The 27,119-nt window shown below is 46.5% G+C and overlaps 1 protein-coding gene across 2 annotated transcripts in view; it reads right to left on the bottom strand.

Moving 5' to 3' along the window:
- HCN4 (hyperpolarization activated cyclic nucleotide gated potassium channel 4) overlaps positions 1-27,119 on the bottom strand; it is a 151,165-nt gene that overhangs the window by 7,261 nt on the left and 116,785 nt on the right. For both annotated transcript variants that reach the window (XM_064517631.1, XM_026115969.2), the window contains exons 5-7: positions 20,049-20,195; positions 16,606-16,846; positions 14,449-14,613 (exon numbers count right to left, since the gene is read on the bottom strand). In XM_064517631.1, the coding sequence (XP_064373701.1) occupies positions 14,449-14,613; positions 16,606-16,846; positions 20,049-20,195 (553 nt within the window). The remainder of the gene's footprint in view (positions 1-14,448; positions 14,614-16,605; positions 16,847-20,048; positions 20,196-27,119) is intronic.

The raw sequence follows: 27,119 nt of genomic DNA, 5'->3' as shown, positions 1-27,119 counted from the left end.
TTAAACCACACTCAGAAGAGGGTAGCTGGTGTCCTGAAAAGCGGTAACTCTGAAAAAGGCTTGGCAGGGTCTTGAATGTAACTAGCTGAGTTCCAAAGCTACCTCCAACAAAAGGTGGAACACTTATTGCACAAATAAGGAGGAAATTATCAAGTAGAAGAAGGAAGATACTAGTCACTACCACATATAATGCTAGGAGGACCACTAGCATGCAGTACAACGTCCCAGTTCCAGTGGCTGGCTGCAAACTTGAAAAAGCACGGAAAACATCCACAAGAATCAGACTTGGAAAGCATCAACAAATAAGGAAGTACAATGTATTCAGCTTTTTCTCATAGAAGAGGTGACTTGATACTGATTTTACATAAGAGGAAGCTGATACGAACCATTCTTTATGGTTTCAGAAAGAGTCATGAGATCTGATTTTGACAAGCCCAGATGAAAAATAAGGAGCAGACTAATAGTAATAGTAGCTAAGCATTGGAAGAACAAACAAAGCAGTTTTCCTTCACATTTTAAAATCAAGAGTGGATGTCCTATAAAGGAAGATACGTAGTTAAAACAACAAAGAGTGTGATACGATAATTATTGGCCTAGGTTCCTTGCACAGTGCTGTGCAAATGCTCATACCACGTAAAGCTTGAAATCTACAGCTCCCTGGTCGGCCTTTCCGGCAGGCTGAACTGCACCGTAAAACCAAACCGCTGGAATACTGGCAGAAGTCTGATTCTGCATCTGCAACTGGTGCCCTGGGGACATGTCTGTTGTGGGTAGCGCTTTGGGACGCTTAATGCTTTTGTGTTTTCCGCACTGCTAATCACTCCCTCCAAAAGAGCAGGAAGGCACATGGACAGGCAGTTATCTTTGAAAGAAACACCAGCCGGGGAAGGCTAAAGGCAGAAAACAGCGTCCTGAGCTGCCGCCTTACTGCATTCAGTGCTGCTAACGTTATCACAGGGGTTGGAGAGCCCGGCTTCACTGCAAGCACTGGTGCAGGACATTTGTACAATGTTGGTTTTATTGTATACCAGACTGGACTAGTCAGCACTGGATATCCCCAGGGCAGACAGAGCCCGATTCTCCCTGCAGTTCACGTAGCCAGTTACACCAGGGGGACTATGAATGTCACCTTTAAAGCTAGAGCATTTTTGCAGTGAATATACAATGAAAGGGAGTGAATGGGGCATCAGAGAGTCTGACTGTACATATGCAATGCTTTCCAGGCAGTATCTTCCAGAATCACACACGCACTCACAAACAAATTGGATCCCAAAGAGCTGCTTAACAGCAACAGAAATACTAATTGCACCAAGTCAGGAGAAAAAGAACAACCTATCTACATAAAATTGATGGGTAAGAAAGGATCTGGCCAGCACACTTGAGGTAAAGAGGGATTCAGACTGCAGGTTTGTAATCATCCTCTTTTGGGAGCTGAAGGTACAAATCCCAGCATGGGCAATCTGCAGCTATCCTGCACCACTGCAAAGTCAGGATGTGGATGGGAGACAGCATGCTGAGTTCAAAGCAGTCAGGCAGAAAAGCTGCCCTGCCGCATTTGCTTTCTTGATAACACACTAGAAAAACCAGGCTGAGAAGGAATGGCTGGGGGTACAAGAATGAGGAATAGCAGATGTTGCTAATGCAGCTTTCCAAAAAGCTCAATACCAGCAACTGCTCGGTGTTTCCGTCATCACACTGACACCTCATCTCACTCTTCAATTCCATGTCACCTGCCTCTGGCTTCTGATTTGCTTGTTTGTGCTTGAATAGCCTGTAATTTCCACGGCCGCCCTCAATCTGAACGAGAACCCAGAGCGATGTTAATCAGAGCTGCACGGATGAATTGAGAGGCCTGATGTTTTCATAACCAGAGCTCTTGACAACACAGAAAGAGCTGAACGGCAGACTCCGGTTTCCTTGGGAGTGCACTAAACAGAGACCCTGCTAACATCTTCCAAACGTGTACTATTTACTGAAAAATGATTTGATCAAAGCTCCTTAAATTCATGTCACACTGACAAAATAATTCCAGCAAAAACCTTGGAATGCTTTGTTTTTTAATTTTTAAACAGAAGATTCCAGTTTTCCTTTGAAATTACACTACATCTTAATGTTTTTCTTGGTACAAGTCAAACAAAACTGTTATTTATCAACTGTTTTATTTGATTAATTTTTTATTTCTTTTCTGTTTTATGAAAAAAATCTCTCTCTTTTTTTTTTTTTTTGTGCCTCCAAAACGTTTTACAGAATTACTGAAAATGTTCCTTTTTATTTGTGAAGGGGAAAGGAATTTTTCAAAACCATTTTTCAAAATTGCAATCGGCTAGCAGACTGAAAAAGTGTTTCCATCACTCTAATTAATTGCATCATTTGTGTGATGCTTCTACACACCGATATCAGTCTTATTAGTTGCTTCTGGGGCAAAACCTCCTTCCAGCCAGCACCAGTTTACATGAGGCACGCAGCAGTGTGCTGCTGGCACATTTTCCTGGTAGGTTTGACTAAAGTCCTGCACGAAACATAAGCCAACAGTGGAATGAGACAGGAGGAGTGAGTTTGCGTGGGCTGGTGGTTCTGAGATTATTTCTCCTCCTCATCTTATTTATGAAATTGCTTTAGTTTCAAATTCATTTTTCCTGCCCTGGATTTATTGTCACTGCACCTGCCTCAAAAGGAGATCACTAAATACAGCAATCAGAGGACTGAACGGCTGATTAGTTTGGCTCTGTGTAACCCTAATTGAAACGACGTTCTGAAGCTCACAGCTACAGTCAGGGAGCTGCAACAGAGTCCTGCAGTCTTGCTAAGCCAGTGAGAGGCTTCATTAGGGGAGGGGAAGGGGCAATCTTGTTTCCCCTTCAATTTAATTATGGAAGCACAGATGCTTTATGTTATCCGGAGTTTCTCCTTCTATGTTGTTTATTGCAGAGAAACTAAAATGCTGAGCAGAGTCTAAGATACTAGAATAAACAGTCCACCCAAGCATGGCCCCTAAACCCCAAAATACTATGCAAATTTATTGCAATTCTAAGAAAAGCAGTAATTTTAATTCATTACATTTTGTTGACATGTGCCATGAACTGGAAATCCAGCAAAATGTTTTGTTTTGGAAATGTCAAAATGTAAAGGATGTTGACCTTGGCATCCTGGCACTGGAGAAGTCTGTCTATCTGGTCTACAAGACAATCTAGGATCCCAGGCCAACCTGAGACTTGGGGTTTTCAAGTTCTGCTGCTGGGAACAGCTCTTGTGGGAAACTGGTGAAACCTGAGGCATTTGGAAATCAACAATTCTAATATACCTTTGTTTCATCAGACAATTTCCATTCAGCTCTATTTGAGCTCTGGATTCGGGAACTGTCTTCCTGTTCTGTATTTGTACACGACATAGCACAGGAGAGCCAGGATTCATGCTCCTGGGCACTTGCCAAATAAATCAGGAATTGACTCCTGGATGATCTTCATGTCAGCAGACCCTGGGGATGGGGTGTTGCCATAAGTATTGATTAATCAGAGTTTGGAAGCCTTTGGACATCAAGCCAATCTCCAAGAATTTAAAGGGCTGTTGCCAGCCCCAGAACTGAAACCCTGGAAAGCTGTGCTGTGTTTGGATGTGTGGCAAAGGGATGTGTCTGGAGCAGCAGGCCACCTCCTCAGGAAAGCTACTCATTCTGCACGGCTTAGGGGAGGCTTTTAAGTCACTCAGCTTCTCCACTACACTGACATCACCAAATTCAGCTCCCCAAAGACACTGGTTTATAGTGAACAAGGAATTAATACCATTTCAGCAACTCCTGCTCTTGCCAGAGCTCAGGGGAGAGCTACAAGAACAAGTGTTTTGACTAGCGTGTGCGTGTGTGTGTGTGTGTGTGTGCATGTGTGTGTGTATGTGTTGCTACAGTGGGGGATATATTTAAAGCTAGGCTCTGCGACTTAGTGCGGTGTCCTTGCTAAGGGATGATTCCCAAGGCAAGGAATTCTCTGCTGCCTTTGCTGAAGAGACTATTCCTCCTGTTCCAAGTGTTGGCCCTGGGTAGATCACATCTTTCCAAATCTTTCTGCCACGTTACAAAATCCTGCTCAGATCTGGACCCAGGTCCTCTGAGGTGAAGGGCTGCTAGGTAAATGCTTCCACACATCTGTCTCTAGAGGTCTCATCTGCTTTTATGGGGGAAAATCACTGCTTTTTGCCTTTCCCTGCCTTATGCTGCTTTAGTGCTTCCTGTGGAGCAGGCAGTTACATGTCTCTAAGTAGATCCTGCCTTTGAGCATGTAACCTGTTTAATACACCTGTGGACATTTTAAAAGCATTAATGCAGCAGCAGAAACCAAGCTCAGATCCCTTATATCCACAATCACAGTCACACTAACCTGAGCTCGTGGAGGCCATTCCTTAATCTCAGCAGACCTCTGACCTCTGTACATAGGGACAGCCTCAGCCAGAGCAGGACCCCAAGCGAAATTTAGACTCAGAGGCCAAATTATTTTTTAAAGAGTAAAGACGCCTGTCCTCTCTCCTAGGAGCCCCTTCCATGGCTGATACAAGTCCCCATTCCCAGTCCTATGTCTCCTGACTTCTTCACTCTTAACCCCCTTTCTTTCCTCGGAGAGACCTACAGCCCCATTCTCTTTTCTTCTGAACTGCTTAGGACACATGTTCCCTGTCTCTATCATCCCATGTCCCTGCCTCCCCAAACTCCTACTCTACATCCTCCCCAGGAGACACAAGTCTCAGTGCTTGCTTAGGTGCTATGTAGCCAGCATGGGAGCCATCAGCAGCTGCCTCATATTCCAGCACCCGTGCTTGGTTAGTCCGAGGTGTTGTAGTTCAAGGCCCCTTACCCTGCTACAGAAGAGAGAGAAGCTGCCTTTTTTGTGTCAAGGGACAAGTCTCTACTCACAGGAGTTTCTGTAGGGCATTTGACAACCTGAGGAGGGGAGGACTGGATGGTTCCCAAGCAGCTAGCTGGGGTGGATGTACCTCTGAACAGGACTGAGGGAGCCCTGTAAGTTCCAGCTAACGGAGCAACAGGAGCACAGTTAACGTACTTAGACTATAAGGTCTCAACAGCACAACTCACTTTTTTATTCCCTTTGTACAGCTCCTAGCACAATATGCTTTTTTTTTCCATGGCCAGACAAAAATAAATAACATTAACTAGTGCTGTGGATTCTAGTCCGCCCCCCCCCCCCCACACACACACACACACAATTTTTCTCACTGCAACAGTGGACTAAACACAGGAAAAGAGAAGAGATTTAGAGCTGAAAAGATGCTTCTAGCAAAGCTGTCAGAGCTTTGAAGTGGATTGGGGTTTGTGAAATTGTGGAAACTAAACTAATAGATGTTGCTCCCTTAATAAAGAATTAGTCAGACATCCTCAACTGCAGATAGCACACAAAGAAACACAGAGAAAGGGCCATGTGATTTCATAAAAAGAGCCAGCACTCAACAATAATTCTTCTATCAAAATATCAAAATTAGCTTTCTGTTGTTAAAATTCTGCACAGACACAGGGGAAATTAGCTGCGACTTTATGTTCAGTTCTCTTTTTATTCTGCCTAAGTCCACCAGCTGCAGTTTAAGAATTCAGGTCACTGAATTGCTTTCTGAATTTACATGTATTTGAAATAATCTCACTTTATTAGGCTGGCTTATGCCCTGGCCTGCTGTCAAAGTGGCTGCCCCCTGCCACATGGTTACTTCTCTCAGGTCCGATCTCTTCTTATTATTCATCCGACTGGGTACCAAACACCCCGCTCAGCTCACTGGTTGCAGCAAGAAGCTCACAGCACAGTGCAGCTATGAAGGTGGGCTCTGCCCTCCTCTGCTTACGGGTTACCTGGGCTGCTCATAATTTACCTTGCTGCCAGCATCCCCAGAGGGGCAATACAGCGACTGGCAACTGCAGGCAAAGAAGCCCTGGACGTACTCATTACGCTGGCAGTTTGCCACAGCTGCTTCTGTGCCCCCGGGAACCCTTCTGCAGCGGGACGACGTTGGCTGGAGGGTCTCCACCAGCTCTTGCCACTGTCACAGCCTTAGAGTCTGTGTATACAGGGAAATTATCTGGATCAGTGATTTCAAAATAATTCTTAACTCCTAGTATATATGCTCTTTTCCTGATCAAGCCTGACTTTCTCTCACATTTCGGTTAACCCATAGTAAACTGCATTAACTGTCATGTAAAGGTCAGCTCGATCTCAACAGCTTCAATTCTGGGTAAGAGCAGCCACACAGAAGTTTAGTGCACTTAACAAATCTGCTGTAGAAATTCATTTAGATTAACTTTTCTGAGAATCTGGCTATGCGAATACATTACAAACTTGATTTGCAGCTCTTGACAAACTGCTCTACAGTAGTTGCGTTTCTCTCTTGCTAAAGCCATACCATTTGAAGTCTGGTGGCACATTTAAAGTAGAACAACATCCCCTTCTCCCCTGCTTTGTCCTCACCAGGCCTATCTGGAGCTAAACCTGTACACATGGGTGTATTGCAGGAAAGCTAGACCCTATATGGAAAGGGAAATTAATTGTATGAATGAGAGCCTGTTATATGGGAACAGTGAACTGACTCAGTTGTCTTACTACCATATTGACAAACAATAATTAGTCTAAAATATTTGAAATAGACAATTCCCTATTTTTCCCAGTGGAGGTTTTCCCTCCCTGCACAGTTCAAGCCTACCCCTGATTGCATCTCCTCTCCCATAAACCTATTAGAGATCTCCCTAAGTAAGTGGCACCTCTTTTAAGAGAGAGAATGTAACCTTTAACTGCACTGAACTGCTGGAGGTCAAATGATACACAGAGAAAAATGTATCTGATAAATCTCATAATAGTTAAACAACATTTAAATTAAATTAACCCTATGATGTTCTTTCCTCCTGCTCTTACTCCCATCATATACAGGTGTGTAGAACAAACAGAACATACAGAGCTTATATTTTGTGAATATACATGAATGGGTGCAAGCACTGTGTAATTTTGGAGTGTTTGTGATGCCCTGTGCTGCCTGAAGCACAGTGTCCTGGCCCTTACCTATCGCTGGAGACTAGAGCCAGAGAGCCCTCTTTTCCTCAAGTGGCAGCAGTGCTTGTGCCTGGAGCCGAAGCTCCTGCACTCAGTTTGCAGTGCCCTACAGGAGCTGACAGCTGTGAGAGGGACAGATCCTGGCAGACTCTGCACTGATGACATTCTGGCACCGGTTTTCTGTCAGTTGTGTGCTTTGCAGTGTGGCCTGATGGCAGATAGCTACTGGATTGCACTCAGGGCAGGACGAGTTTCCCAAGTTTAGAGGTGCAGGAAGGAAGCAGGTCCTACCTTATGTAATTAAAGAGGTAGTTGAAAATTATTTTAAAAGGTGTTGGAGTGGGGAAAATGTTATCTGAACAGGTTTTTATTTTGCTGAAAATAGCCAATAGTTGTGGATGTGGTGGTTCTCTCAAAAGTAAAAAGAATCTGGTAACTCGGGGGACCCATGGTGATGGGGACACAAATACATTGCATCTCCCACCACTCCCCCAACTCTCTCCCTCAAAATCAGTCCTGCTTAATGTCTCCCAGCCAGCCACGTATCTTTTTGTGGTATTTGTGACACCTGCCTAAAAGACCTGCCTCTTCCCAGAAAACTTGCATCCTGCAAGGTACAGTTGTTTCAGGATAAACTGATGTGACCAAGGTCACTTACAAGGTCAGTGGCAGGTCTTCTGATATCTCATTTATCATTTCATACTGCCCCTTCTACCAGGGCTTGTTTTCCTTCTAGAGTTGAATGAGATATGGCATTTCCATATTCAAACGAGGTTTCCGTTCACCTTAATTAAGCTGAAGGCATTTGCCTTCAGTCAGGGCTGGTGGGTTGCTGATGTTTTTGCTTAGTCTAAACACACAATACTCTGAGTCTGGGCCTGCTCTTCAAAATTAAAAGAAATTTAAATATCTAAGTCCTGCTCAACTTCAAGCTCCTACCCTGCAAACACCCATGTCTGAGCTAGATAGCATTTCCAGGGTATGATCCACCTAAGCCATTTTAGATAGCCACTGTAGGAGAAGATGAATCACACTCCAGAAATGCCATTTCCTCTCTGCTGACTATAAAAGAAGTTAAGACTGATTCAGATGCAGATGTGTTCATTGTAGTGTTGGAAATGATGGGAAAAGGTTTCTAGTCAGAGAGCACAGTGGTATTTGAACCCTGATTCCTCATAAACACTTATGTGTGTGGGTTATTCAGATGACCAGAGAGGACAGAGCACAGGAGAACCTGTGTTATCACTTGTCAGCCATTGCTGTCAGCTGCTCAGTACCTGGGTAATGAGATTCTGCCTATTTAAAGGGCTGGGCAGCCTTCAGTGTGTTTTGAGATAAAACTTTCCCCCAAAGCACACACATTTCAGCACTATATATTAATCCTAAGCCACAGGAACTTGTATCTTTAAATCACCTGTGTCTGCATCAGCAGCCTTAAATAAGAACTGCTGTAGCCTTATGATCAAATCTGCTTGCTCACCTCATATGTGCTGTTCTTCGGGGTTACTCACATGAGCAAGGTGAACAAATCTGGGACTGTAATATGGATACAGTGTAAACGTTATGCTGAGTACATACTGTTTTACATATACACACTTTAATCCTTTTCATTTATTCATAAGATTTTGCATGGCACCTGCCATGAGGGAGTAGGCAGCTAAGAAGCATTCAGAGACTGAGCTCCACCTTTAGTTAGTACTATTTTCCCTGTAGAAGAGATGAGGAGCTGAAGCACAGAGCAAAGACGTGACAAAGTCACACAGGGAGTCTGTGGCAGAGCTTGGCATAGATCCCAGATCTTCTAATTCACAGTTCACCTACCTAACATCAGACCAGTCAATCCTCTGAGGCAGCAGATCCCAGAGTATTAGTCATGACCTAGGCAAGTGGGGGGCAAACCCAACAGGATTTCAACTGCAGAAGTGTGATCATGAGCTGAGAAATAGGGTGTCCAGTGAAAAAGCTTAGGAACAGCTATTTTTGTGGCTTGTCTACATGGCAAAGCTTTTACCACCTCTACTACTATAATCTCTTGGACAGACACTCTTGTACCATAATAATACTATCAACAAAATACTGTTGGGTTAATATTTAGATACTGGTTTTGTGTGATCTTAGCTTTTCTTTGGTTTTTAGCAACTGCACCAGAGGAAATGCAAGGCATTCTTAATCCAGTGTTAACTAGGATCCTTGCATCAAAAAACATACGTTTCAGACTACTGGAGTGAGAAATTCCTGAAGAAACTGGAAAAATAACTTTCTCTGGCTTCAAAGTATGCTCTCAGCTCTCATCAGTGACTTTGGTATGGATGGTAAGCAGCTGTATGGAAAACATCCATGATATTTATTATAGCATAACAAATAACAGAAAATAATTGCCCCCCGATATTTTCGAAGGCATCAATGAACTTTGATATGACAATATTCACAACCTGTGCTGTATTTACTTTCATTGAACATTTGAGTGGTTGTGTTTTATAAGTGCAAATACTTGTGAAAATCTAATTTTAAGCCTCAATGGTCACCGAAAGCCAGTTTCAAAGCCAGTCAGGGAACAGAATCATGCGACTTATGTAACTAACTGACACATCACAAACTGGGGCTTTTCACAAAGGCTTGGCAGACAAAGAAGTACTCACTGGAGAAATGATCAAATCATTTCAACATATAAATATTAAGAAGAATTTTACAGCTCGGTCAAGAACAAGAAAAAGAGGAAAGTTTAATCAGTGATATATTAGTCTAATTTCCTTGAGTCTCCATCTTCAGGTCCTGAGCCTGTGGAGAGTTATGCATGTGATTTTCTGCAGCCTGAGGGGTTCTTTAGAGTTTGAAATTACTCCGAGAACAGAGTTAAGCAGGGACACAAATCTTTGTAGAATGCAGGCCTTAGTCAATTCTTGGAGAATAATCTCTCAGTCTTTAAAGAGCTCTGCAAGTGCAAAACACCTGGGAAACCTCTTCCCCAGCAGTGCATGACCCAGGCAGGATGCCAATATCAATTCTCATTAACAACAGAGGTTAGAAGGATACATCAACAAGCTCTTTGCCAGAGCGATCACTGCCGCTGACAGCGCTCCGGGGGGCTGTGCCCTTTCTGCTGTGGCAGTGCACATCCAACAGCAGGAAGCGATGGGGACACACAGCACAGGGGGCATCTGTCCCTCTCTTCCCCCCTCTGTCTAGCCACAGGCTTTCAAACGGCATTTGCTGCACAAAGTGAATGCCTCATTTCACCTCCAGTCAGGCAGTACTGCTCCTGGTGCTTCAAGGGATGGGGTCTTAATGTTCTCATCCTGTCTCTCTGCTACCTAGATGAGCTTAGACCACGCTTTCCCAAATCCCCTGTATAGCAGCTAATCCTGTAAACATCTCTCCAGTCATTGTGACTGGATGGACAGAGATTTTTCTCCCTACTCTCTTGCTTACTCACTGCACAGGGAGAATACTGGTCTGTCCTGGTACCAGAACACGGATAGATCCCTCTGAATCTTTCCATGAACTCAGCGAGGCATGGGCTTCTCAAGGACACGCTGTCAGCTGCTTAGAAGGGAGTTAGTGAATGCACGACTGCTTTGGAAAAAGGCTCCCATTTGCTTCCGTCTTCTGTACAGATGCTGAGCTGAACATATCATGAACCAAAAATATGGTCCTGCTTCTGTTCATACCTGGCTTTTATGAGTCTCTGCTCCTTATCCTCATCCCCCTACAATGATCCCTCTACCTTCAGAGTCTCAGCTCGTGACTTCCCCCAACAGTAGCAGGCTGTTGCACAGCTCTCTCCACATGGTGTGCATTTCAGTGGAAAGTGAGGAAATGCCGTATTTATAAAGACAGGGGTCTCCAAGGGGTCTGCCAATTTTAGTAGGATGTGCATAATTTCCTAGGCTCTTCCGGGAAATCCCAGTCAAAGAGTGTCGGGCACAACAGGGTATTTTGCAACGGTAGAGGATGAAGAAAATTTGGGAGAGTAGCCAGCTCTCCGTTCTCATTCCCAGGGAAACAGGGGCAGCACTAGGATTTTCCAGTGTACAACTCTGCAGGTTTGCGCTTTTTATATGGCACAGGGACTGATGTTGTCTCAGGCCAGCAGTGTGGCAAAAACAGGGGAGGACAAAGTCTGAGCTGTGCCCCGAAGGGCCCGTTATTCCGGTAGCTGTATGCCCCCTTCTGACCTTCTGTTGACCTTTCGCAGCTACATGAGGAAGGGAATTTCTCCTAGGGGAAGAAGCATGTGAGGCTCTTTATGCTGCTTCAGAAAGTAGAGCTAAAAGCAGCAGCTTCTCCCCTCCACCATCACTGCAAGAAAGGTTTCCCACAGCAGCACTCATGTGAAGATTTCTGTCTGGCTTCTGCCAAGCTTCTGGGTTTGACTCCGTGCTGAAACTGGAAAAGGACTCTATGCCAAAAAGACTGTCTGCATCGAAATGCCTCAGTCGAGTGGTCTGACTCAGGGTCTAAGTGTTGTTCCTTGGAAACTCAGGCAACATCACGAAAATAGCTCAGATGTAGGTCTGATGGAGCTGTGGAAAGAGAGCACTGCCTTGGGCTTGCAGGATTAGGAGTTGTGTTGGCAAAGTTAATTCTTCGTAATGCCACTGACTCGCTGTGATCTTGAGCGGGCTGACTTTACCTCCCCATGCCTCAGTTCTCTCATTTGTAAAATTCCCTGCCATAACATTGACTTTCAGTGCTACTTTGGGCAAATCACTTCAATCCATACCTTGAAAGGTGCTCAACTGTTTCTTGCATTGAAAGCAACAGCACCTGGGCAGCTGGATAGCTCTGAGAAGCTCTGGGCTGTGACTACTCTGCAAACTGGGGAGAATAACGCTGTCCTGTCCTGCTGCTGCATGAAGAAGGAACACAATCCATTCTCATGCTGGCAGCAGCAAAGCAGTGCGAGAAAGGTGGAATAACTTCGGGAAGTTCTCTGATGTGGAGACACAGCTTGGAAGGGCATCAACGAGACACTCTCTCTCCTTCAAGTCTGCTCCAGGGAAGAGTGAAAGGGGAGCAAGGCTCAGCCATTCCAGCCACCATCCAAATGGCAGAACAGTGGCTGGTGTGCAGGGCACAGCACTGAGTGCCTACAACGCAGCCAGAGATCAAACCAGATCCCGCTGTTTGATCCGGAACTCCTTTCCCACACCTCCAGCTTCCCTGCCCTTTCTCCTGGGGATCTGGCCTGGCTGCTGATTGCTGACAGAGGTGCTGTATCAGGCAGTCTCAAGGCCCACATGCCTCCCTAGCAGCTGTACAGATGACACTTGTCTAAGTAAACAGTCCCAGCAGTGATTCTCTGCAGTGACCCACTGACTGGTGGAAGCTCTTCCAAAGGAACTCAACCTGACTGGGGCTATCTGTCTGTCACCCCCATTCCTACCTAATCCCCCCAGAGCTGTTGTTAGGTTTTAGGGGTTCAGAGGCTGACAACAATGGGACCTAATAATTTATAAATGCACAGTCCATCTTATTATCTCCCAGAGGTCAGCGGAAACTCAGACCCCAAGTATCTTATCTGAGCTACATCTGCGCGTTTCTCTTCCATGGGGGCTATTGCTCCCACAGTCCTCACTGTAGCAGGAGAGGACATACCTGAGATAGCTTCAAACTGGCTCACTCAGGTACTGGTGTCATCCCAGCTGTGAAGCTCACTGCAGGTTAAGTATCCATGGATTTACCTAATTTCACAGTGGTTTGGGGAAGCTCCACTAAGTTCTGCATGACTACTGAAAAGCGGTCTCTGCTACATTTGCTATGAATTTCAGTCACACGTGCAGCTGCACACAGAGTAAAGGGCAAGGAGCAGGCGCCCTGCCCACTTGTATGCACAGTCACAGAGAGCATAAGGCTAGGAGGGCTGAGCAGCCGTGACCATCTAATCTCAGAGAATTTGGGATAACAAAGTCAAGCTGGCCCTTCCTTCGTTGTGCCTGACATTACATTTTCTAGCAGTTTGTTCAGTTTAATTTGAATAACCCAAGTGATGGGACTGTTGCCACTTACACAAGGGCCTCATTAGCGTGGGCTTTGCCAAACTGTACATATTTAGCTCATAACCTTTTCCTCAAGGGTCAGACTTTCTGATTTGCAGCAGGTAATGAGATGCACAGAATACAATGTTCCTGGCATGAAAAGCCCTAGAGGCACTGCACCCCTTGCTGGGATGCCAGCTTCCTCCCTACCCCCCTCACCCCATTATCCTGTTCGCCTTCTACATTGTGCTCAGACCTGCACTGACCTTTTTGATTCTGAAAAGCAACGAAAATGAGCGCAATTTTAAGTGATGTAGAATAAGAAACTAAAGAAGTTGGACTGTGACCCTGAAATGCTCGGTCCTCAGCTCTGCAAAGACTTCTTGCATGACCTTGCGCAAGTCAGTTAATCTCAGTTAATCACAGTCTCTAGCTGTGCCCGGGAATTGTATCCTGGTCTTCTCTAGCTAGGCAACGAGGCTTGCAGCACAGGTGATGTCTCCCACAGGGCAGGACAGCATCCTGGCATGGGTCACTATGAGGTAGTACAATCCAGAAAGTCTTTGGTTAATAGTGTTTTCTTTGGGGTGTGGAATGTTTTATTACTTGTTCCATGTTCTATCAGGTGCTGATTTCTATTGAATATGTTTATAGTTGGACTCTTGTGGACAGTCGGACAGGTGCTTCACACTTGTGTTTTGCTGATGGTTTTGCACAAGAGTCTCTTTTGGATCAGAAAGCATCCTAAGCTTTCCCTTCCCTACAGCACTTTCTGTTTCTCCAGTTGTTTTTCAGCAATGATTAGAGAAACAGTGGTCCAAAAAAAGCCACTATAGTACCAATGTACCAGGGAAGAAGACTGCCCCCCATCTACATGGCTGTCAGTTTTTATCTTAAAAAAAGTAATACTACTAACCCATGGAGTCATACCATAGCTGTCATCCCTGCAAAACCCAGGCCATACTCTAACAAACAGCCAAGCCCTATTGCTGAAGCATGATTTCTGCCACAGAACATTTCACTGAATTCTGGGGTTGGCTTGCAGGGCTTGGCGGTCAGAGCCTGGCCTGTTTTCTCTCAAGTCTTGGAGGCTGTGGGCATTTGCACATTCTGAGCTAAAATTCAAAAGCTAGTGACCTCACCAGCATGACCCTGACAGCTCAGACTGCAGGTCTCTGTTTCTTAAAAAGACCTCTTAGAAAAGGAAACAAACGGACGCAGGAGCAGGTTGAAGTGTGCACGTGTAAGAGATACAGAGAAGAATGTGGATTCAGCTGCTTGTTAATGCGGCTCCTAGAAGGAGCTGAAGTCAGGAAAGGAGAGACAGACTAGGATCTCCTTCAGTTCACAACTCCAGCTACGGAAGCAAGGATCAAGTCTGGGGATAGAGGGCCAGGGCAGCAGGCAGTGGGAAGGGGACCATCATGCTTTCTTCTTACCAATTCTGTCCAGCCTGTCCAGTGCCACTGTTTCAAAAGCTCGCCGCATCATGGGATACTCTTCCAGCACTTCGTTGAAGTTGTCCACTGAGAGGGAGTAGAGCCGGCAGTAGGTATCAGCTCGCACGCTGGCTGTGCGCCGGCCACGGGTCAGCAGGCAAATCTCTGGAATGAAAGACCCAGCTTGAGAAGGTGGGGACAGACCCCGTCACCCCTGTAATACAAGACCTGCCACTGTCACTCACAGGCAGTCCTGTCTACCACCCAGCCTCCTCTCTAGCTGGAGCCTACCTGCTTTCCCATGGAAAACACAAACAGTGAAAATGTTCTCCGTATGCAATAACATCAGGAAAAAAAAATACCAGGGGGCTCAGTTGTGGCAGCTGCTACATACAATTGCACCTCAGGGATTTTGCTCATCTAATTAGCCAGTCAAGTTTTGTTATGGTGGATTATCAAAGATACCATTTGTGCATTCAGAGTGGAGAGGCTGTCTTCCTCCAGCTCCTCACAGGCACAGGGAGCAGAAGGTCATGCCGTGCCCTCACTGAAGCTAACTCTCTCTAGATTTTCAGTAGAGACTCTACGCTGACCTGTGGCCCTGGTGCCTCGGTAGTAATTGCGATCCCCACATTGCGAAGATTTGTCTTGGCAAAGACACTTGGAAGTTATCTGTAGATGTGCTACAAGCCTAGAGATTGCTGGATTAAGCCAAGTTTGTGGCACCCATTTACTACTAACTCTTGGTGTATTTACACTGCAGGCAGCCGCTCCTAGGAGGGTGCTCAGCTGCTGACAGAACAGAGAGCCCTTGACTCCACCATAAAAGCCTCATCTGAGTACAGACACTCCTTGAACACTCAGTGGAGAGCTCCTGAGTCCTGCTTTCCCACTGATTACACAAAGAGTCCGGGCACCGAAAGCAGGCACATTGAGACAGATGGTGTGACCTAAAGACAGAAGACTCCTTTACTGGCAGCATCCTTCTCCATGCTATGTGTTGGGTGTCAGTCTACCAGTGCCACTCTCAGGATTCATTCTGGGTCTGCCCAAAGCACTAGCACAGCAGCGCTACGAGGTTGCAGTGATCACAACACGTTTTTAGGTGGCTTTCCTAAGGAAATGATACTTATGAGTCTGTGCTGTCTTTGAGCGTATGTGAGCAGGTGTGTGTGTAGTATCAAAAATGCACTGAATCTGCTGGGCAGTTTTAACCAAATTAGTCAGAGTCAGCGTATCCTGACTGCCACCCTCGAATTCCAAATCCCAGTGAACTGACCCCACTTGCTAGGGACTGGCAACATCCCTGCACTCCAGAGCCAGCAGGTAGGTGCAAACAGGTTGTTTACGGGAGCTAAGATTGTAAGAAGATTGTAGGAAATGCATGATAGTGATTTTTTGAATGGAGAGCAGGTCTTACAGAGGGAAGGAAAGGCAGGCTGCATTCTGCCTTTCTCAGTAGGCCATTAACTGTGGTGCATTCAGGGTTTGTACTGAAAAGTGCATCTACAAGAGAACTGTGTGTCTTGGGGTGTCTGTGAGACCTCCGCAGGGCTCTAATAACAGGGGTGTCCCTGTATTACTTGTAGGAGCATTATCCTAAATCTTTTCTTATGGTGTTTTCTGACCTCATACTAGTCTCACTGCTCAGGCCTCTCCTGCTGATACATTATGTCTGCCTGCTGACCTTCATGACATTTTGCTGAGCCACAGGCTGGGGAGATGATGGACTATGCTTTTTCCTCTGTGTTTATACAGTACCTCATATGATAGATGCCAGTCAGTAGGACTAGGCAGCATGATAAATGGGCTTGGAGAATTGAAAATGCTCCATTTTTTTCCTTTAGGCTCTCAGCTTCACAGATCTATCAATTTGCTTGAGGCAAAGAAGAAAGGAACCTTCCAGAACTAAATTTTCCTTCTCAGTTTTACTTGTATTTATTATCTAGATTCCTGCACTGCCCAAGAGTCACAGTCACTCCCCTTTGCACAACCTGCTATATGGGAAGCAGCAAGACAGGTGAGACGAACAGAGACAGAGGGTGGAGGAGAAGGTGATGGAGACATCAGTTCCACATCCTGTCATGCCTTCATGTCCAGGACATATGAGCAATAGCAGTAGGTCTCGCTATGTGGGGGTGACTCACTAACACGCACCTCCAAAATAGGAGCCATCTGCCAGCTTGGTCTCCTTGTTGCCTTTGGTGAGGACGCTCACCACCCCGTGCTGGATGAAGTACATCTTCTTGCCAATGGTGCCCTCCCGAATGATGTAATCCCCTGGCTGGAACACCTCAAACCGCAACTTGGTCAGCATGGAGGTCACAAAGTTGGGATCTGCGTTGGCAAAGAGGGGCATGGAGGCAACCAGCTTCCGGCAGTTGAAGTTTATGATTTCCTGACCACGAAGTGAGTATGAAAGACAGAGAGAGAGAAAGAAAGAGAGAGGAGTGGAGAGAAGGAGAGAGGCAGGGAGAAAAAGTGGGACAGAGAGCAGAAAAGACACACACATCTTCAGTCAACATCTAATAACCTGTGAAGATCCCCCACTTGACCTCTATATTAGAAAATGAACAAAAAAGATGCTACACTCTCAGTCTGGTTCCCCCAGTGCAGTCTGGAATAGGCCTCTGAATGCTCACAGCACACAGCAATGCTAACCGAAGCTGATAGCTTGACATCATGCTTCATCGCCATTCACGATGTTCTCTCTTTGAGCAGCTACAATACAGTGACACCCCCTCTGCCCCCCAAATACACACAATATACCTCTTTCTGTAGTAAACCTTGTACTGTGTGAGGAGTGCATAGCACTGGTGAAATGGTGTATGAAAAAGCCCAGGACTCCTCTCTGGGAAAATGTTGTAGCTCACCTTGGCAGCCCTGTGTTCTGTGTTGCCCTTGCTTGACAATGAGATGCTAAACAGCACAAATGTGCCAAGGTACTCAGCGAAAGAGTCATCCTGGGCAGCTGGGGACAGCGTCGGGAGGGGGGAGGCAGAGGTGCCCACCAGTCACTGGGGCATGGGCTGGATCATCAACCTCAGATGAAGAAAACCCAGTTCAGCTGTTCAGCTGTCATAAAGCAGACAGGGACTGTGCCTGCTCCTGCGGCTTGGTGTCACTCGGAGGGTATGACAGCACTTTCCACCGCACAGGAGCTGTTCTGTGCCATGTCAGCTCAGGCTCAGAAAGCAGCAAAGTGATATTGAGCAAAACACCTCAGTGCAACACTCCTCAGCCAAAAAGTAAAGGAGGAACTGAATGATCGGAGCAGGGAGAGGGAGGGCAAGGGAAGCATCTGTCTCCTTCTCACTGGGACTTCTCTTTCAGGGCTGCCTTTTTAGAATCCCACCTAGCCTTTGGCAGAACTAGTTTTAAAATATAGCTGGTAGATCCTCAACTCTTCTCTCTCCCACAGAGAGATGTGACTGGGAGGAAAGGCAGAAGGAAGACTACTGGTGCTTGTGGGTCATATATAGGAGGTATGTACTAGTGAGAGGCTACATTCCTAAGCTGCAGCTGGGGAAGGTGGTTTTCTGTAGTCATTCCTCTGAATGTGGGCCCTGCTAGGCGGCTCCTCCTTTCCCTTGACTCTGTATGCTGGCTGCTGGCACAGATCAGGCCTGCGTGCTGCCTCTGCCATGGAGGGGTCCTGGAGCAGTAGAGACACCACAGAGGTGTGTATAAACACATGAGATACAGCTTAAGATCAGGGAGCTTGAGGTGGGAGCTCACTCAACCCACAGTCTGAGAGGCGACCAGGCAGAGGAGACCAGGGGAGGGTGTGGGGGGAAGGGGGCTTGCAGAAATGCATGGAAATAGCAAGGCACTTCTCAGAGTGCTCTCCTGCAGCAGCACTTTTAAAATGGGGATGAAGTCTTTGCCATTGCTCCAGAGCAGACACCAAGTGCAAATGTATGTATGACCAACTGCTGGGCACGAGGTCAGAGACGCCAACGTGCTCCCTTTTCCAGTAAAAGCTAGGCTGGTACAGCAAGATCTTTGAACAGAGATGGCATCAAGGGGAAAGCAAAACCATTGAGATCTCCAAGCAACAAAACTGCTAGATTCCTGGCATTTTGTCACATGAGATCTTTTCCCCCCTCTTTTCTCATCCGCTTCAGGTGATTAGATCACGGAGGGAAGGAGACAAAGGACTAGCAGTGCTGTCTATTCACTGCCAGGTTTGACAGCTCATCCAGGTCAAAGAGCAGGAACAGGGCAGAGGTTATCAGAGAGGCAGTAGCTGCATGATGCCACCCACAACCCTTGACTCCTTGCTTGTTTGGTAAAGTTTGATCTCCTAAGGGGAGGTAGGCAGGATTTATTGGGGGAAAGAATAATATATCAATAATATCTACGCATCAGCCACTGCAGACTTGTTTCTGGAGCATTTCTCACATTTGGCATTTCCCTAGAGCAACATTCATGCAGACACTGGGGTTGTAAGCAGAGATGAAACTAGGAGGAAGCTTAGCTCCAACCCCTTCATTTCAGGTAACTGGCCATCTATTGGCAAAGGAAGTACAGGCTGTCAGGGTTTTGTATCAGCCTCTTTGGGAAATGTTGCCGCATTTGCTATGTTATCCCAGCCTCAAAAAAATGAGGTGTTTGTCAACAGTATGGGCTCTGCAATGCCAGGCAGGTAAAGCACCTTTAAAGCACACATGGATAAAGGACAGGAGTAACTGGGGGAGGGGGAGCTCAGTCAGACGAAGATGTGTATTTCTGTTGTATTGAGAAAAAGGGCAGGAGATTAGTCAAAAAGTGCGAAGGGGCAGTGAAATTCATCTCCACATCCCCACCAGAAGTTGCTTGAGAGGTCTACTAGTGCTCTTAAAGAGAAAAACAGGCAATGGACACTTCTGTGTGCTATGCAGCCAACTGGGGGCTAGCCAGGCTCAGGACAGCAAGGAGAGTCTTTCCTGAAGGGATCCAAAATATATGGCTCGCTTATCCTTGGTGATGTGACTGTCTTGTGACCTGCTTAATCCTGCTCCTCTCCAGACACGGTCATGGCCTCAAAAGGTGCCAAGAGGTATCTATTCACATGACGGGTGCATGGCAGGGCCTGCCTATTGCACCTTCCATCACCTTTATGTCATATGCCACTTGTGCTGCAGTGACCAACCGACTCAGGCAGGAGTCCTGCAGCTGCCAAAGGCCTGGCCTTCTCTGCTCCACAGCAGTGACTTCTGCCATGACCAAGGCAAGGGAATCCCAGATGTGCATCAGTGGCTAGAATATACGTCACTCCCTCTGAATGAAACTATCTCGGATAGAGACATAATCAAGCTGTGGGCCATGCTCGTCTTGGCTTTGCTTTCCCAGAAGGTTGGGCACAGTCCAGGAACAGGTAGATCCCCAAGGAAAAAGGCGGGGGGGGGGGTGGGGCTGCATGGATGCGGGCTCTGCTGGGCATGATACTAGAGCATGCACACATAGCCAGTGCTTCTGAGACAGCTGGCCTCCCACCACTCACATCTACCTCAGGGTGACCTCTGCAAACCACTGGGACAGGCCACTGTACACCAGGAGCTCCACAGCTGCCAAAGATGGCAGGAACCCACATTGCCCGTTAAATGCCGCCTCCTTACCTCTCGGAGGGGCTCACTCAGCTCTCCCAGGATGCTCTCTTCATCGAACATCTTGCCCTGGTAGCGGTGCTCATAGTAATCATGGATGCGCTGCCGCATGTCTGCAGGGAGTTTGTGGAAGGACATATACTGCTCCACTTGTTTGTACTGCACAGGGGAGAGAAGAAGAGAAGGCGTTACTAGGACATTCAAGGAAGGGCACTGCTGCTGCTGCTGCTCCTCCTGGCAATAGGTACCCACTCATGGACAAGCACGTGCCAGACAGTACCCATACTTGCTTCCTTCACACCGAGCTCGGCTGGCCTAGGCTGGCAAAGCCGGTGCAGGAGATACCATCTACCTAAGTGCATGAGGGTTTGTAGACACCTTTTTTACATTTGCTAAAAGGCTGCCCCATGTTTTAATTAGCCAGGTGCTCTGTGGGGACCTCTACTCCTTCCCTGGGTGCTCCCATTCTCCCCAGCACACACAGCAAAGGCTGGGAGCAGAGGTGAGTGAAGAGTGACGAGCTGGGGATCTCCTCTCAGCAAGTAACACTGAGCAGAGACCGTCTGACCCCCGTGCCTCCCCAAGGCAGAACTAGAGAAAGGAAAGTACAATGTGCTGTCAACAGAAGGCTTTCCAATGGCTCACCGCAGGTTGGAGGCCAGGATAAATGACCTGGCATCTTGACCCTAAACCAGTGGAAACAAGTAATAGATAATGTGTAGCACCTTGAGGCCCCAGCCAAGCACAGGAACCCTTTGTGCTAGGTGCTGTACAAAACAGCACAAAACAGTCCTGCCTTGGATGTTCACAGTCATACACAGGCTAAAGGACAGACATAGAGAGAAATCTGACAGTTACTCAGTTAAAGCTGCCATACACAGGCCCTATTTTCTTCTCCTTTGTGCTCTCATCTGTCCAGCTATGAGGCCCTACACCTTTGCTTTCCCACTTAGGGCTGCACAGATCCTGATTTTCTTGACCTTCTGCTGTGTCCCTATTGCCCCATGCACTTCTGCTGTCTAATCTGTCTGTATTTTTGCCTAATGATCTGCATTTCCATCCTGTCACTTAGAGGGGAATACAAAGGCACTTGACGGATGCCAGAGCAGTATCTGGAGAGGAATGGTACTTTCTATGAGTACATGACACTTCCTCAAGGGCACAGGACTGTAAGTGGGTTCATACGGCCTGAAACTGCTGCAGGAACAAAAGGTGTGTGAGCCGCAATGGTCATGTCCCCCTGCCACTGGACAGCAGTAAGAATATGATCCTGCCTATGTACCACGTAACTAATGCTGATGGGAGGACCATGCTTCCCTTTTGCCTTCCCTCTTCTCCCCAGTAAACCTGTCCCTGAATGTCCCTTTACTGCAGCTCGTTCTGAAGTGCCTAATTACCAAACTCCTGCTCATTACAGACCTCTCCCTGCACACACCAGTGTCACTCTGCTCTCAGTACAGTCTGTGCTGGCACTGCCTTGCATGCTAACAACTCGATCTGCACCAGAGAGGGGAAGGAATTACTCTAAAAAGCCAAGGTGGCAGAGGGGACACACGGGGTTTCCTGGCATTTCCAGAGGCTTTTGTCTGTAGCTAGCAGCAGAGGAGCTGGCTGTAAATATTCACGACCACTACACCATGATCAAAGTCAAGCAAGTCACAACCTCCCCATGGGGAGTCAGTCGGTGAACTGGCAAGGAAAGTTGCACTTTATTTGGATTGCTGAATTTCTTCTTTAGCGCCTGGAAGCAAGCTGTGTCAGGAGGCACTGTGCTAGGTGCTGGACAGGGTTTGCAGCTCACGAACGAGTGAGCGCAAGGAAGTGGAAACCAGCATTTCACGAATGGAGAAGTCACTGGTCTGAGCCACTCGAGAGTTCTGCATGTTATCCTCTTAACTGCAGCTAGTTGAAGGGCTTGACTCAGATGCTTAAACATAGACGTCTACCACCATTTGAGGTGCACTACTGCGTGTGAGACATCGACAGGGGCCTCGCAGATAGGACACAGGACAGGCAGAATACTCACTATGGAAAGCGAAATCATTAGGCCCTAGTTTTTACTGACTCAGTTGTATCAAATTTATCTTACATTCATAAATAGTTCTGCTTGTTTTAATGCTGTACTTTTGTTGAATAAATTATTTGCCAAAAATGCCACCTTATACGTTCAGTTTTAGCCCAATGATGTTTTGGATCAGACCATGTCTATTAAACCACAAAAGCACCACAAAAAATGCTCTATCAAACAGACCCTGTGTTGAGAGCACCAGGTGATGCCTTTGAGTATGCCCAGAGTCATAAGATGCCTCTCATCACCTCCTACCAGGACCTGGCCTCCACCCCACTTCTCTCTACTGTAGAACTTGTTATGACCAATCTTCAACTCACCTGCGCTTCTTGGAAAAAACACCCCCAACTCCGAAGACTCACAGGCGTAGCTTGCATGGAGGGACTCAGACTCCTTGCTTGTTCACTACCATACAAAGATTTATTGCTTTGCAACAAAGAGCAATAAATTGCTGCTCTGTAAAATCCCTAGGGCTTGTCAGATTCTCCTGTGATCACTGTCTCCAGATAAGGCTCAGAGTAAAAACAGGGCAAATTTATTTCACCAGAATGAAAGGTTCTGCTCCTGATTACAAATTAAAAACATAGTTACAAAAGCAAACAGTAAAATAAGAAACCATAATTCTCTGTCATAGTTAACAAGAAGGATATACCTTGGCTCTCCCGTCTTTGCTAGTGCTGCCTGCCCTCACCCATGCAAGATCTGCTGGCTATGGAGAGTTCTGTGCGTTTTTAACTCTCCCTTACTTAGAGATGGAGCCTTGCAGAGGTGCTTAGAGCTGAAAGCTTCAGCCCTTCTCTCTACATCTGAAAAATGAAAGATCCATATGGGTTTCTCCCCCTCTCCTTAGGGGGCTGCTCCAGCCAGGCTGAAGGCTAGCACTCTTGCAGTGTCCCTCATCAGTACCCACTAAACTGAAGGCCACTAATATTAAGCACTGCATGAGGGAAGGCCTTTCACAAGTGCTGTAGGAAGTCTATGTCTCTTCTCAGCTCTAAGCTCTGAAATGACATCACTTCTGAGGTCACCATCAAGGCTAAACGATGGGACAAAGCAAAGGGGTAAGGGTAACTCTGCAGAGAACATGAACAGCAGAGTGCATGGGGGTTAGAGACTTTGCCTGTTAATCCTGAATTAACAGTTCTTCCTTCTTTAACTGAAGCCCTGGTACCGTGCAGGCCAGGCAATCTCTGAAGCCACTTGAATCAATCATTAGTTTAGACATGTCTGAGTTGTTTTCTCTAGTGGTGAATTCAGCTGGCTAGCCTGAACTCTCAGTGCCACCCTCAGCTAAACTGGGTCCACCTGTACATAACCGTATACACACGGATCAGAATCGCCTCTAACCAGCCCTTAGGTCTTCCTGTTCCTCTTTTCAGACCACTACAAATTCTTGAATCTGACTCCTTCCCAAGATTCACAGTGCTATTACAGAGTGCCATCTAACTGCTGCGTTCCCTGTGACAGAAGGACCTGGGAGGGTGCAGAAAGTCCATGCTGGCTCTTCCCACACTTCTTTGATTATAACTGTGAAGTGCTGAAAACCACATGCTCAGGTGTCTCTGGCAGTACCTCTGGTTTTGATATGAGAAAGCCCATGAAATGCCCACAAAAGCTCCTAGCTTAAGGATGGATGAAGAATGCCAAAAGGACTTGCTAAGGAACGCACAAAGTAACATTTCTTTCAGATGTGGCCAGGCCTAACGTGGCAGCATCCTTTTGCCTCCTTTCTCCCCTGTGTTTGTCTGTTCGGTCTTTGTACTTCTCTCCATGTCCTCGAGCTGCCCTGTGCTCAGAGAAACCTGCAGAGGAGTTCAACCCCAAAGACTCATTTACGAATTATTTAGATCTCTCTGAAGACAATCAAGTCCATTTAAATCCTAGCTCATCTTCTTTAAGTCTGTTTTTCCTCAAATAAGCCCTTGAAGGAGGCGTTAATATATCAAAAGGGAACCATTTCAGTGGGTACTTTTCCTTCTAGAACCAGTCACTTTCCCCAGTTGTCTCACCATTCCCCTCCCCTTCCACCGAAGCCCTCACAGTCCAGAGAGAGCTAAATACTTTTAACTGCTCTCATACTCTCACTCTCTATCGTGACTCCTGCTGTCTTTGGCAGTAATAAATCACTGCCTGAAAAGGCTGGACTACTTCCTAGCCCAGCCTCTGACTCATCACCTGAGAGGAGCTGCTCCTACCCCAGTCCTGGCACTGACACCTCTCTTAAGTTCTCTCTTGGTCCACAGACATCACTTTCCAGAGCTTCAGAGAAATGCTGATTTCTATTTTTGCAGCTTTTGCATTTTGCAGCTCAGTAAATTCAAACACATCTACACAGTTTCACATTATGCATACCAATACATGCATGCACACATAACCTACTGTAACGAAGGCACTGAGGATATGCAAAGACATTAGTGTTTCTGTCTAACCAAAGATAAATATACATTTCGTATATAGAGATGTATTGCTTACACCCTTGCAGAAATAGGCTGAAATGATTGTGGGTCAGAGTTTAATCTTGGTTACAATGGTGTAAATCTGGACTCCATGGATGTCAACATCTAGTGCAAGAAATAGGAGAATCAAGCAGAGTAACGCATTTTCCATTAAGTGAAAGATTAGAGTGCTCTGACAGTATTTCAAATGGGTGAGTAGTTTAGGAGAAGAAAACTGAACTTTTGTAGTACTCGGTAAAATCATGCCATCATCACTGCGATCTTTGTTGGTTTCCCTTTGCAGGGCTCCATGCTTGGAGCATATTTAGTGTCAATACTAGCTTATATAATTTTGCTCTTCTATCTTCCCAAAATTTGGCTGGGGCCTGTAACTGGTGCAAGCTATCACATTTTATCCTGAGTCTGTCAACACTTGTGGACACAGTTAGCTCTACATACAAACTCATGCCCATGAACATAGTCCTGCTGTCTTGCAACAAGAACAGTGAAATTTGTAAAATGAAATGTGCACAGGTACCCCTTTTCGATAGCAATAGCGAAGTGGTTGAGAGGAGCCAAATTCAGGCATATGCTGTCCTTCCAATATCCTGCAGCCCCCAGGGAGCATGAGGATGGAGTTACAGGTGGAGCTGAAGCAGGGTTTGGATTCCTTCACAGTGGGATCTCCAGAGGCAGCTCTAAGTGAACAAGGAAGCTGAAAGAGAGCCAGAGGGGCCTGGGTGGGGAAGTGGCAGGGATCAGTCTAAATCTATACAGGAAAAGACTAAATCTATATCCACCATCTACTCTTCAACTTTGGAAGCTCCCTGATAGCTACCCTCTTGGTCCAATCTTCATTCTGAAAAAAAGCTTTACACAACGTCCTGTTTCTGAGTTCTTCCAAACGCTGCGGTTCAGATCTGGCTTAATTTTTGCAGCTCAGCACTAGCTCCATTTGCTACAATAGGATGATTTTCAAGAGCTGCATGTTACATGCTGAAATACTTGCGACACTTTTGCCCTCACCTCAGCGACTCCAGTGAAACCTTTAGAAATTATCTTAACAAGAAACCAGCTCTTTATTTCTTGCTCTGCTATAAATACCGCAGATACTAGCAGAAAATTCTTGGAGCTTTTTTTCCACTTTCTATACAACATTCATTAAACTGAGGATGGCTGCAATGATCAGCCTCTGTAGCTGCCTCCCCTTGCTGCTAATCAGCACCTATTCAGGCAAGGATTATGCTTCAGACAATCCCATTTCTGGGCTGTGAGCGGGAGATGTCAACAGACAGAGCAGGGTCAATCATGAGCCTGATGAAACAGTTGTTTGCTTCCTCCCCTCAGCCGTATGACTGCAGCGGCGAGCAGAGCAAGCCAGGGAACCCCGGCGGGGGGATGGTGCCGCTCGGCACACAGCGCTGAGCTCACGGTCACACACCCAGAGCACAGGCTCTTTGCTTTGCTGCAAGCACTGGAAACCTCTGCTAACTTCAGGAGTCCTAGGAAATCCAGTCCAACAACTCTGGGACAAACCTGTTTGCATTAAGTGCTGAGGGCAGCGCACGGTTTGTCTGTTCTTACGAGTTCTCAGTGTTAAGGTCTGATCCTGTGCATCACGGCAGGATGGTGTGATGACGAATGTATTATGTACAGACTGGCCCATGGTGGAGCAAAGAGAAGGCCACAGAAAGAGCTTGTTTTTCACAACTAACAGCAGCCTGGGAAAGGCGCCCGAGGAGAATGCCTTGCTTGGTTTTACAGGTCTGATCCCAGCCTGTGTCAGCAGTCCAGCACAGTGGACTTTTCGACTGGGTCAGTGAATCATTTATTATTCATTAAGAGCCGTGAAACCCAGATCACAGGATCTTTTGGAGATGTCAGGCTGTGTCACTGGCTTCATGCAAATTTAGAAGTGTGATGGGGGAAACAGAGAGCAGCAGTGCTTCCATCAGCAGAGCAGGAGAGGAGAGATGAGGCAAAATCTGCCAGCAGGCAAAGGCCAGAGATGGGGAGAAGGGAACAGCGAGTCTGTGCGGTTTGAAATCAGTATTGCTGGGCGCAGCCTTTTGCCAGGAGACATGGCGCAGCAGGGAGGCTCAGCTCCTCGCATTATGATGCATTTATTTATTTATTTACTGTTCAAGTGCCAAAATGAATTTCAAAACTGATAATGAAGTTCAAAATCCCACACTGGGATGCAAAGAACTGCTGAGGCAGGAGCGCTTTCCTCTCCGTGATAGCACAGGCAGCGCTCGCGCGTGCACAAACATACTGCTCAGACCAGGCTGTCATCAATACTGCTCAAGGAACAGAACTACTCGTTTGGCTTTCATTCTCAGAAAAAACATGTCAAAATCTTAGTTTTAATCACTGTATCTCTGACACAGCAAACCAAGACCCATCTCCAAAGTAAACTGGCTGACAGAAGGCAGACTACGTGGCAGGTTCATTTTGCCCACTGTAAAGATGCGCAGCAAAGACACTGCAGGGTCACCGATTTCTTCCGTCCGTCCTTCGCCTGAGCTCGGAGAGGGCACTCCACGTGGCCCTGCGCTTCCTCGCACTCACCCTTCGTAC

The sequence above is a fragment of the Dromaius novaehollandiae genome, chromosome 10, assembly GCF_036370855.1.
Source record: "Dromaius novaehollandiae isolate bDroNov1 chromosome 10, bDroNov1.hap1, whole genome shotgun sequence".
NCBI classification, from domain to species: Eukaryota; Metazoa; Chordata; class Aves; order Casuariiformes; family Dromaiidae; genus Dromaius; species Dromaius novaehollandiae.
This window is presented reverse-complemented; position numbering and strand designations above follow the sequence as displayed.